Genomic DNA, 12,888 nt, shown 5'->3' on the forward strand with positions numbered 1-12,888 from the left:
CAGCTGTGGTCAGCATTGACCTGACCCAGCCTGATCATTTCAAGGAGTCTGCCGGCCTTGGCTTGGACATTTTAGGGAGTGTGGCCTTGGGTTTCCCAGGGCAGTTCTAACAGCGCCTCAGTTTTAACATGCCCGGGAGCCCTAATGAGGGCTGCAGCTGTCTGCTCAACTCACAAAGGGAGCTCAGGCCCCTTTTTCAGACAATGGGGAACATGGGTCATACCATGTGTGTCCAAGGGGGTTCTTAGATGGGAAGGGTGAGCAGGTGCCTGTCTCTCTCCCACCTGTGGTCCCCTTCCCAGCTCTGGGGTGCCCAGGAGGCCGGCACTCCCAGCACCCCATCCCACCTATCCTCCGATCCTGGCACAGCACTCAGGCCCGTCTCTCCATTCCAGGGTGCCACTACTACTACCTACCCTGGGGTAACGTGAAGCCCGTGGTGGTGCTGTCATCCTACTGGGAGGACATCAGCCATAGAATCGAGACTCAGAACCAGCTGCTTGGGATCGCTGACCGGCTGGTGAGCGAAAACTTGCCCCAAACCTGCACATGCTTGTGCATGCCCCTGCTACCCCTGCCGTGTGGGGGTGTCTCAGACCCGCCACCCACGGTGCACACACTGACCCGTGGCTGTGCCTACTGACCTTTGTGGGCTGGTAGCCTCGGTGTCCTGGCAATGCCAGGCTTGCAGTCCTGTCCTGCATGCTTAGAAGAGAAGAGAGAGGATGCGAGCAACCTGAGGCCTCCAGTGTGCTGTGGGACACACAGCAAGGGAGCAGAGGGAAAACCCGTGCATCACGGCAGGGCACCACCTGGCTCTCGCTCGCTCGTTCACTCATCACAGGCCTTTGGACTCTTAATGCATGCAAGTGCTTGTTCTAGAAACTTGTAGCCAGAAGCTAGAGGCTAGTGATGAACAAGTAGCTGGCCCCGTCTTCCGGAAGTCAGTTTATTAGAAAAGGGCATAGGCTCACTCGTGCCTCTCCTACAGGGCTTTCCAAACTTAGGTACAGGTGACACTCCAGGGGCAGGGAGATGTGGGGCTCAGAGCAGGGAAGGGGGCCAAGGACTATCAGGAAAGCATCATAGGCCAGTGAGGAGGCTGTGTCCAGTGCAGGGAGATGGGGGGTGGGAACCCAGCTAGCCCACCATTGCAGGGACCTGGGGAAGGGTGACTAGGCCCGGGGAAGGGTGACCAGGCCCTGGGAAGGAGATGGCCTCGGGGGGAAAATTGCAGGACTTGTGCTACAAGGCCTTGGTGGCTGATTGGATATGGGGCTGAAGAAGGGCTATAAGAAGAAACTCAGGTGGCTGGGGAATTGTTGGAAGCTGGGGAGAAGAGCAGAGCATATGAGGTCAGGTGCTGTTTCAGAGGTGAGGAGGCACCTTCTGAGGAGCTCCCTACAGATGTGGTTGCTGCAGTCCTGGCGCTTAGCCAGAATGGAGGAGAATCACAGGTGGGCAGAGGCATAGAGGCCAAGGGAGGTGAGGGGCTGGGCAGGAAGCTGATGGTCCTGGCGGTGGCTCTAGAGGCTTCTGTGGCATGGATGGGGGCAGTTGGTGGGAAAGTGGAGGAGACAGGTGGAGGCCACACTGCAGGAGCATGCTCAGATCAGCAGGTGGAGGGAAGCGGGGCTGGAGAGGCCTGGGCATGTCTGTGGGCAGGGAGGTGAGCATGGCTTGAAGGAAAGGTGGACGGAGAAGGAAAGGAGGCCATGGTGGCCCCACCATCCCTGAGACTGGCAGCTCTAGGGAGAAGAGGAGACCAGTGAATGCCGAGATGGGAGAACGTGGAGTTGATGCCATACAGGTCCAGACTCTGCCTCCTGGGTCTATCACTGTCTCACAGCAAGACTCCAGACTCCAGGAGGGCAGGACTATGTCCCTTCCAGTTCTGTGAGACTGGCAGTCCAAGTCCTGAGCACGTGTCCTTGCCCAGGAAGGCCGGAGGGTGGGGAGGGGTGTGTGGGGGCTGAGGGACAGTCCTTGGCCTCGCCGCTCAGGGCTGGGGCCCCATGGAGAGTGCTGGAGAGGAGCTCAGTAAGGGCCTGTTTCCCTGGGAGGCGGCCCGGGGAGTGACCAGGCCAGGGAGTTTGAGGAAGGAGCTTCCTGTGATTAGAGGGGGCGGGACAGCTCCTGGAGGAAGGCGCTCTTGGTCTGAGCCTCCTCATGTGATAGAATCTGGAAAGGAGAGAAGGTTCCAGGTGGGGAATCAGAGCAGGCTTGGGGAGGGCCACTCCCCTGTGGGAAGCCAGGCCTTGGAAAGAGCGTGATGGCATCTGGTTCCTCCCTGCCTCTCTTGATGGGAGCCATCAGGATCTTTCCAAGTCTGCAGAGAGCCCCTGAGCTCCTTGGGACATGTGAGGCTGGAGTTCCAGGCTTGAGAATTTGAATGCATTTGGGTGTGGGGAGCCCTGGGAGGTTCTTGAGCCAAGATAGACCCCGGTTTGTTGTGCCTGGACTCTGCCTTCTTTGCTCTAACTGTTGACTCCTTTTTGGTCCAGGGACTGGGTAGCAGTGACAGGGCCTAGGGGTTGGGTCCAGTGTATTCCCTCTGCCCGTGGTGACGCTCCTGACCCTTGCCTGCCTGTTCTACAGGAAGCTGGCCTGGAGCAGGTCCACCTGGCCCTGAAGGCACAGCGCTCCATGGAGGATGTGGACTCGCTAGTGGCTCAGCTGATGGATGAGCTCATCGCAGACTGCAGGTAGGGGGGACCTGGCGCCCCGGCACCCTCCTCTCCTGGTTCAACTGGGCATGTTTCTCTGGGAGTGCTCGTGTGTGGCGGTGAGCAGTGGCACGTCTCCCAGCCACGCTTGGCCAGCAGTCCAGCCCGTGCGGAGTCCAAAGGTAGTAGAGCCAGCACGGGAGTTGAAAAGGTGACATTGAGAGCAGGTCATAAATCTCCCTGCAGCAGTGGCAGCTGCGGCCGGGCAGCCGGCTCACCTGAATGGGGAGCATTGTGTCTCTGATCCCCGACCTCTTATTTCCCTGATGGAATCTCCAGGAGGAGCTGGCTGGGGGTGGGGTGACGGCGCCCCTTGTTCCCTCAAGGCCAAGTCGGGGATCATGGTTTCTGTTTAGCCTTCTATTGACACGGCTGATTGTCGACTTCAGGAAAAGAGGGCCCCAGGCATGGAGGCCCAGCAGAGGGCTTCATCTCACTATCTCCTCCGCTGCCCTGTGGTTTTGGGGAGCGGGTTTTGACCCTTGGTTTTCTCAACGTCAATCTGGCATGAAGGATAACTACTTTATAATATCTTCTAAACAAAGTGTCCGGCCCTTGGGAAGGATTTAATAAATGGTAGCTATAATTATTTCTCAGAAGAAGAAATGTCAGGAGACTTGGCTACGGGTCTGTTTATCTGACTTTGCAACTTTGGGAAGCTTCTCCTCGCTGGACTTTAGTTTTCTCACCTGTTAAATGGACTTAAATAGTTGCCCCTCTGAGCTCCATGGGGTTAATATACGCAATGTGTGAATATATGCAAATGTATTCTATGCCCCCTCTATGCCTCATCACCCCTCCCTCAGCCCGGTGTGGACCCCTACTGAACGCATCTGAGAAATTAATAACCATGGCCACAGATGCAGCACACCTTCCATCCTTTGTGGCTCAGTTAGGAAGTATATTGTTATCAAAATGTGACCCCAGAGAAATGCCCCTGGCCCAGCAGTGGAATTCCAGACAGGTCATTCACCCATCCCCGCAACCTTCCCGAAGCCTGGCAGGCTCAGTGCTAGACACCCAGAGCATACTGACAAAGCTGCAACTGCAGCCCTCCAGGGATGGATGGCAAAAGTGGGCAGAGGAGGTGAAGTGTGTGGGGAAGCTAGAGGTGTGCACTGCAGGAGCTCCAAGCAGGTGTGTCTCATACCCACAGATTGAATTCAGGGAAGCTTCCTGGAGAAGGGGATGCCCGAGGTGGACTTTGAGGGAGGAGCAGGAGCTAGCCTTTGGAGAGGTGACAGCCCAGGCAAAGGCTCAGCAGCCTGAAATGCCTGCTGCTTCCTGGGTGGGGGAGGTGGCAGGAGAGGCTGATGCCCAATTGGATGGCCCCGAGGGGCTCTGTTACAGGAGAGCTCAGCCCTGGGAGCAAGACCGAGGGCAAGGTGATCTCGGGGTCTAGATGCTACAGTGGGAGGAATGGACTGGTGGTGGCGGTGAGTGGCAGGTGCTGGGGGACCAGGAGAGGGGAAACTGGACATATGGCAGGTGAGTTGTGACAATGGTGCAACTAAGGCTGTGAGGGAAGCTGCGGTCAGCATGGACTATTTAGGAGGGATTATGATGACGGCAGCTTTCTGTGCCAGGCACTGTCCTAAGAATTTTACATGTATTAACTAACCATGAAATCTTATGAGATAGAAAGAAGGCTGGGTGTGGAGGCTCATGGCTAAAATCCCAGCACTTTGGGAGACTGAGGTGGGCAGACCACTTGAGATCAGGAGTTCAAGACCAGCCTGGCCCTGTCTCTATTAAAAATATAAAAATTAGCCATGCGTGGTGGTGGGGGCCTGTAATCCCAGCTACTTGGGAAACTGAGGCAAGAGAATAGCTTGATCCTGGGAGGTGGAGTTTGCAGTGATCTGAGATTGCACTCCTATACTCCAGCCTGGGTGATAGAGCAAGACACCGTCTCAAACAAACAAACAAACCCTTGTTTTACTGTTGAGAAACTGAGGCACAGAGAGGTTGATTAACTTGCCCAGATTCACACACCTAGTGAGTGGCAGAACCCCCTTGCTGTGCTGCTCTGTAATGGAGAGACCTTGATGATGGGGTAGATGTGGGGCCACAGGAAGGTTCAGAATGATCCCCTGATCCTGGCCAGGGTGGCTGGGTGGGCATGGGGACCGTGCTCTGAGGGGGTCAGTGGGAGGAGGAGCAGGTTGAGGGGGAGGTGAGGCATTCAGGACAGACCGTGTTGAGGCATCTATGAGGAAGCTGGCCTGTAGTCTGGAGGTGGGAGGACAGAGTGAAGCTGGAGGAGCACACGGGCATGGTCAGCCTGGGGCAGCTACAGCCACTGGGTGAGCTCTCCAGGGCATCCCAGGGCCCCCAGGCCCCACCTGCTGGGTGACTCATGGTGCCAGCTGATATCATCTTGGGTGCGGTGAGGGGGCCAGGGCTCTGAGTTCTACCTGTGGCCCTGCACATGACCCCCGTGTTGTGTGGAACTTGGCAGGTCTGAGGGGCCTGGGACATCTGAGACCCGTGGGCCCTGAGTCCTTGGCTGCCCTCAGTGACCTCTGCAGGGCTCTGCTCTTGAAGGATCTGCCTAAAAACACTTCTGGCCCCTTTGAGTCACTCTCCTGGGGTTGGAAGAGCGGCTGGGCCTTCCAGCAAAGATGCTGGTTCCAGCTCAGGAGCTTGGGAGGGGAGCTGGGTTTCTGTCCTCGTGGGAATGCATAGTGGCTCTCTAGGGGAGGAATTCCAGGCAGCAGGAGCAATTCGCTCAGCTCCACCTGAGGCCACTCAGTGACCCAGCGCCTCAGCAAGAGGGCTCTCTCCACCTCCCACTCCAATGCTGACCACCATCACAGCCCACATGCAGAGTAGCTAGGCACGGGGGCCCTGAGAAAACTCCACAGCTGACCCCAGCAGCCCACCCCTTCTCCAGCCAGCCTGGCCCACTTCTCTAGCATCGGTGCTCCTCATCCCATTTCGGTGCTTTTCCTGGCTCATCTCCCGGGATCCTCCCCCTTCCCCAGGGCCAGGGGTGTCCACGCTGCTCCTCCAGCCCAGCCCTCACCTCTGATCTCTAGACTCAGGGACCCAACTTGTTGGACGTGTCCATGTGGATGTCCTGCCAGCACATCTGTGCGGTGTGTGGGGCTGCACATGTTGCAGACAGGTTTCATCACCTCCCCGAATTGTGTTTTTCCTGGGTCCCCAGAACCCATGCTGGACACCTGAGCCAGCTCTGACTGCCCCTCCCCCTCTTTTCTCTGCCCCAGCCCTGGTGGCTCTTCCTCACCCATGTCCTTTCTCCTTCCTTCCTCTCCCACCTCTCCTTTAGTATTCCCATCATCTTCAAGCTGTGTCGTGGCCTCCATGTCAGTCCTGCAGTGGCTGCCGCTGCATTCAGGAAAAGCCCCTGCTCTCAACCTGGTGGACAGCCCTTTCTGTCCCCACCACCCGGCTCACCGAGCCCCAGTACTTCTGAAGCTCTCTGCTAATTTGTCCTGCCCTCAGCACCCCCAACCCCCATAGGCTCCCCCTTGCCTCTGTGTCTTTGGACTTGTGCACATGCTGCTCCATCAGCCAGGACACCTTTCCCGCCCTTTTGGGCCTTACTAACTCCTGCTGGCCCTGCCAGGTGCATTTCAAGGCCACTTCCTCCAGGAAGGACTCCTGACTCTGAGGCTGCTCCGGCGGGGATCTGTTTGCCTCTGAGTTCTGGGGACTCCCTGAGAGCAGGGCCAGGTCTCATCTCCGGACGCAGCATCCAGCACAGGCCCGGGGAGAGCTGTCGTGAGTTGAATTTCTCAAAGCCAGTTCATCTTTCAGTCTGGACACTGCTCCGGGTACAGTACCCACTCGGTCCCGCAGAGGCAGGCAGGGACCCTGGGCGCAGCACGGCCCACTCTGCTGTCAGCCTGCTGAGCCCTGCGCAGGGCCTACCTGTAATGTCCAAGTTAACCGGCGTTGGCGGGGCCCCTGGCCTTGTTTAGGCTGGGTGGAGCGCCGTCAGCCTCCTCTTCCCGGTCTCCCCTTCTTTCCGTACCCCCTGCCTTGGGCTTTCCTGAGGAGGGAAAGAGCCGAGACAGCACGGAGACAGCTTGTTAGTGGCACTCACAGGTCCTAAATGTTTCTTGGGGAGTCTTGGCTGGGCTGTGGCCTCCATGAAAATCTCCCTTTGGTGGTCTGTACTGCAGCCCCTCCCAGCTCCCGACCCAGGCTGGGCGCATAAATCACCCTGGTTGGCTTGGCTCTCCCTATCCCTCTCCAGACCCGCCTGCCCCCGCCCTCAGGCCCACTCAAGCCTGGTTCCCAGGCAGGCCCCAGCCGAGGGCTCCGGCCCAGGCCCCCCCACCTCTACCCACGGAGCATGCCCCTCCACCACCGAGGAGTGGCTGCCGGGCTCCCGGCCTGGGGCAGCCCATCCGCGGCACCCTCGGGGCAGTAAATATTATATTACTACGGGGTGTGCAGTACGTGACCTGAGACAGGCCCCGGGGCTTAAGTTTCCCGAGATGGAGTTGCGTACTGCTCCCCCCACCCTAAAAATTCAATTAAAAAAAATAACAGGAAAAATGTAGTGCGTCGAGGGCCTGCCAGAGTGGTGTATCTGGCGGCGGCGGTGCCGCTGCGCTCCGGCGGTAATTGGTTCTGCATAGCTCGGGGAAATTGGCAGAAAAATAAATCAGCCGGGAGCCGGGAGTCAGACGCTGCGGGGAGGGGAGGTGGGGGGGGGCTGCAAGTGGTGGGAGCAGACCTGGTGCAGCGGGCTTGACTAATGTCCTGTTTGGGATCAAGGGGGTGGGGTGGGGGCAGGGCAGCCCCCCATACCCTCAATTGGGGAAAATTTGAGCGAGGTCCCGCTTGGTTAAGGAGCGCACAGACGTCCCCCGCCACCCCCGCTCCATTTCTGCCTGGCCCTTGTGTGGGTACCAACCCCCCGGCGAGGAGGAGCCATATGAAGGACTTGTAGGGAGCTTCTGTGGGTCGGGGGAGGTCAGACTTCTTTGCCTCTAGACAACATTGAGCTTAAACCTGACCTCCTACCTCTCAGGGCTCAGGGCTGTGTTTCTGGCATTGCATATACTCCCCATCTGAGCTGTTGGCCTCCCCGCAGTGCCTGCAGTGACTCTTCAGGGGTTCATAAATTTCCTTCTTGAAGAATGTGGACCCATTCTTCACAGCACAGGATGGGTTTGTTTCAGTGCAGGGCACTCAGCGCTCGAACCCCTGCTCTAGGAGGATCCAGCGGGCAGGAGAGGGACCCTCTGGGTCCTCCAAGAGCTTGTAGTCAGTGGGGCAGAGGGGAACACACATGCAAAAGAACTCACTGGACTAGAGTTGAAGACAGATGCCAGACTGGCAGCCCTGGAATCAAGGGCTGGGGGCTGCAGATCAGGAGGCACGTAGGCTGATGTGGGTGGGGAAGGCTTCCTGGAGGAGGTGAGGATGGAGCACGTCACACGGAGATAGATGGCTGTGCGTGTGGATCGGGCTGGAGAAGGCACCCAACAGGCAGGCAGTGGGGCGGGGCGGGGGGGCCTGCTGTGAGAACCCAGGGCTGGACCTAGGGGAGCCCTGGGCTCATCAGGCACATTCCATCTGTCTGCCCCTCACAGCCAGCCTCTGGGTGATGTCCATGAGACACCCTCTGCCACCCATCTGGACCAGTACCTGTATCGGCTGCGCACCCGTCACCTGAGCCAAATTGCTGAGGCTGCCCTGGCCCTGAAGCTTGGCCACAATGAGCTCCCTGGGGCTCTGGAGCAGGCGGAGGACTGGCTCCTGCATCTCCGTGCCCTCGCAGAGGAGGTAATTAAGTCTGCCAGTGCCTTTCTTCTTCTGTTCTCCTGATGCCTGGAACCTCAGAACTGACAGGGACAAGGGGAATATCTGGATTATTACCCACCCTGGTTCCATTGCTGGGTGACCTTGAGCAGGTGACTTAACTTCTCTGAACTTTAATGGACCAATTTGCAGAAGGAAGAGAGAGAGGGTGCAATGGGATACTGGGTGTTATGGGGCCTGGCCCAGAGCCTGGCACACAGTAGGTAGTTAAATGCCCTCTGCTTGCCAAAGTATGTCAGAGACAGCTGGGACCAGAATCCAAGGCGCCTGGTTTTAGGTTCTAGGTTCAGTGCCAGGGCCTGCTTCCCCAGGTTCCCAACTCCCTCCTGCCAGCCAGTGCCTGTCTGCACCTGGCCAACAACCTGCCCTGTCTGGGCCCTGTTCTCCTGGGTGCCTCTGAGCTCCAGGCCCAAGGAGGCTACATTTTCTGTAACTCTGAGCTTTGCTGTAGATACAGAGAGAATCAGCTCTGGTTTGTCTTTGGGGAACTCTTTTGTCTTTGGGGAACTCTTTCCCCACCTGCAGACCCTCCCCCTGAGGTCTGTGAGGCCAGATGCATCCACTCTGTTCCCTGGCAAACAGGCAGGTCAGGGATTTGTTGGGAATGAGAGGGTTTGCTCACAAATGGTGGGCAGATACAGCTGCTACCTACTCTGACCAGAGCCATGTGGGACTCTCAAGGAGGAGGTAGGGGCTCTCCCCAGGAGTATGAGAAGCAGGGCCTGGAGAGGGAACACTAGAGGAAGCTGTGGAAGGGGAGAGGGAGGCTGCTCAGGAAGGGATGTGGGTCCCTGGAGTCAGCAGGGCCTATAGGCACAGGCCAGTTCCCTGGTGGACACTGTCACTCAGTTGTGGACCAACCACTCACAGTGGCAGCAGACCAACCACTCAGGGTGGTCACAGGCTGTCCTTTGTAATCTCGGCCCAGACTGATCCCTGAACGCTAAGCACCAATTGTGATATGGCCAGGATTAAGGGGTCAAGGTGAAACAGTCCTGTCACTGTGAGGGCCTGTGGAGGAGCCCTTCTCAAACTTGCATGTGCCTCAGAATCCCCTGGGGGGGCTTGTGAAAAACAGATTAGGGCCCACCCCTCGAGTTTCTGCCCAGCCCCGGAACTGGGGTGGAGCCTGAAAATATGCATTTCTAACAAGTTTCCAGAAGCTGCTGTTGCTGCTATGCGTGCCACACTTTGAGAACCCCTGGTGTAGTGGTTAGGAACACACATTTGGAGTCAGAAAACCTGTGCTGTCTCCTAAGCTCTCGAAGCCTGAATTTCCTCACCTGTCCACTGGGGCTGCCTGTCCTGCCTCCTGGGGTCGCTGTCGGGGTTCAACGAAGTGATGCATGGGCACGCTTTGCCAGCGCTGCAGGAGCATCTTCTCAGCAGAAGCCCTGGGTGGCACACTTTGCTCACCATCCCTGGAAGCCAAGCCCTTACCCAGTCAGCCTGCTCTCCAGAGTGTGCAGCTGGGGGCAGTTGTCAATCATGCTGGAGGCCCCGAGGGGCTTAGGGACCTTGCAGTTTGGTTCTGGACTAGTCACCATTTTCCAAGTCCAGTGTCTTCAGGCCACAGGAGTCCCAGCTGTTAGGGGTGGAGGATGTGTCATCTGGGAAGGGCATACCTTCTGTGGATCTGCTCCTGTTCTCGGGGCTGAGGAAGGTGGTGACATCCCAGGCTCCCAGGTCAAATCTAGTTCTCTGATATTTGACCCCTGGGAATGTCTACCTGGTAGTGAGGACCTAAGAATGTAAGCTCTGAGGTCCTGGCAGGAGCATCTCTTCCCAGAAGGATGTACTCAGCTCAGTAATCTTGGCAGGCTTCTCATGGGAGCTGGGGGCAGCTCTGTCCTCTGAGGGCTCACCACTTCTCAAGCCACACACCAGCCAGCCCTGGGAGGTCTGGGGGAAGGCCAGGGTGGGCAGCATGTGGGATGGAAACTGGGGAGGAGAGGCCTCTGTGGCCTCTGAGTCAGAGGTCAGCTCTCAGCGTGGCTGTGGGGCATGGGCCTGGGGTGTCACCCTCCCCACCTGACCTCTGCCCTCTCTTCAGCCCCAGAACAGCCTGCCGGACATCATCATCTGGATGCTGCAGGGAGACAAGCGTGTGGCGTACCAGCGGGTGCCTGCCCACCAAGTTCTCTTCTCCCAGCGGGGTGCCAGCTACTGTGGCAAGAATTGTGGGAAGCTGCAGACCATCTTTCTGAAAGTGAGTTTGCTTTCTTCCCAAGTCATGATCATCTTTTTCCCAACACTAGGCCTTTCTCCCACCTCTTCTGTTTCCCTCCTGTTCTCTGCCTGTCTCAGTTCTCGAGGTATGGTCTGGGAAGCAGAGGAGGTCTCTGGGTCAAACAACTTTCCTCTTCCTCGGTCCCTCGCAAAGTCCCCAGGCCCCTGCACCTAGTCTAGAAAGTGAGTGGGTTGGAGTGGGAATCAGTGGTGCTGGGAGTGAATGAGGTGGAGTCTGTGGCCCGGGGCCATCTGGGAGGGCTGATCCCTGGGGCTGTGTTTGTCCTTCCAGGCAGGTCCATTATAGGAAGGCCTCAGTCCCCAGCTCCCAGGTACTACAGGCCTTGCATGACCTGGCTTTCATACTAGTGCCCTGGACTGGAGCTGGAGCCTGAGGCTCAGGTCCTCCCTGCTGGGAAGGCTGGTATCTGGGGCTTGGGACAGGCGCACCATAACCTGGACCCACTGGGGAGCTGGGAGCATGTAATTCTGTCCCCTAGTCTCACCAGCCCCCACCTCTCCTGCCCTTTCTCCTCTTCCAACACCATCCCTGCTCCCTCTTCCTCCTTTCCAGGGAGGTCACCAGCATTGGGGGTGGGTGACAGGGAGGTGAGCAGGTGCTTGGGGAGAGCCCGTCTGTGTGCCTCTCTAGACTCATGTGCAGACATAGAGCCAAGGCTGCTCTGGCCATGGAGTAGCCTGGCGTGCAGGACACAGTGCAGGAGATCCCTCCCTGCACGATGGCTGCCCCGGCCCAAGGGAGGGTCCTCCTTCAAGGGCTGTCAGCAAGGCTGCCCCTGCTTGGGGAAGAGTGGCCCTGAGAAGCAGGCCTACTCCTTACCTCTTATTATTATTATTTTTTGAGATGGAGTCTTGCTCTGTTGCCCAGGCTGGAGTGTAGTGGCGCGGTCTTGGCTCACCGCAACCTCTGACTACCTAGTTCAAGTGACTCTTCTGCCTCAGCCTCGCGAGTATCTGGGATTACAGGCATTTGCCACCCTGCCCGGCTAATGTTTTTTTTTTTGTGTGTGTATTTTTAGTAGAGACGGGGGTTTCACCATGTTGACCAGGCTAGTCTTGAACTCCTGACCTCAGGTGATCCACCTGCCTTGCCCTCCCAAAGTGCTGGGCCCTCCTTACCTCTTTTCACTTGCCCCAGATAGTATTCAGGGCCCCCGTGCCCTAAGCCACCTGGTCTTCATCCAGCCTAGTCCACCTCCCCAAAGCCCCTCTGCGCTTGCCCTTCCCCTTCCCCACATCTCTCCTCCCTCCTCCCCTCCCAGGAAGTTGTCGTTGACTTAGTTTAGCCTCGAACCCTGGAGCAGAGCCCTCTGAGTGATGCGACCCATTCATATAGTGGCCCATCATCCCCTGGGAGGTGTGGAGAGGACTGGTTTCAGTAGCACAGAGGATGCCAGGGCTGGTTGGAGCTCAGTGTGGCCTCAGGCAGGTTGCTTAGTCTCTCTGAATTGCCTGCTGTCTTCTCATCTGTAAAATGAGGGTGGGTGGGGCTGCCCACTTTACAGGTTTTGAGGGTTGAGTTAGGTAGCGCAGGTGATGGGTCTTGCTGGAACTAAGTGATCAATGGATGTCAGTTTCTCTCCCAACCTCTCCCCTTTTCCTTTTGGGGAGCTCCCCTGCTTTATGCATGTCATGGCTGGAGGCCAACTCATGGCCAGGGATGGTACACAGGGTGTGTGTGTGTGTGTGTGTGTGTGTGTGCGTGTGTGTATGTGTGTTGGGCATCACCTCCTCATGTGCCACCTGGGGCACGTTCCCCGTTAGATCCTAACCTCCTGTGCTTGTCAGAGCCTAACCTCCGAGAATCTACCTCCTAAGCCAGTTCTTTGCCTGGTAGGGCGGAAGGGAAAGGAAGTCAAGGAGTGGCCCCATCTGAGTGAGGCTGACTGGGGAAGGCTGTCTGTGAGAGGGGTGGGGGTGGGGGTGAGGTGGGGGTTCTGCCAAAGTGTGTTTGGTGGACTCGCTGGGAGGGGATGAGCTCCAGGTTCTGACCTCTTGGCCATGTAGCCTCAGGGAAATGCAAACTGAAAAATTTTCCCTGATTTCAAGCAAAAAAAAAAAAAAAGATATAGAATTGTTTCTCGAAGTCTTCCCCACTGAGTTTATG

The 12,888-nt window shown here is 57.4% G+C and overlaps 1 protein-coding gene across 17 annotated transcripts in view; it reads left to right on the forward strand.

Annotated features, from left to right (window-relative positions):
* Positions 1-12,888, forward strand: part of DYSF (dysferlin) — a 235,298-nt gene that overhangs the window by 99,310 nt on the left and 123,100 nt on the right. For all 17 annotated transcript variants that reach the window (XM_012475624.3, XM_012475622.3, XM_012475629.3 and 14 more), the window contains 4 exons: positions 396-520; positions 2,599-2,705; positions 8,303-8,495; positions 10,585-10,740. In XM_012475624.3, coding sequence (XP_012331047.2) covers positions 396-520; positions 2,599-2,705; positions 8,303-8,495; positions 10,585-10,740 — 581 coding nt within the window. The remainder of the gene's footprint in view (positions 1-395; positions 521-2,598; positions 2,706-8,302; positions 8,496-10,584; positions 10,741-12,888) is intronic.

This window comes from Aotus nancymaae, unplaced genomic scaffold, assembly GCF_030222135.1.
Source record: "Aotus nancymaae isolate 86718 unplaced genomic scaffold, 86718_ANA_hifiasm-v0.15.2.pri h1tg000057l, whole genome shotgun sequence".
Classification (NCBI taxonomy): domain Eukaryota; kingdom Metazoa; phylum Chordata; class Mammalia; order Primates; family Aotidae; genus Aotus; species Aotus nancymaae.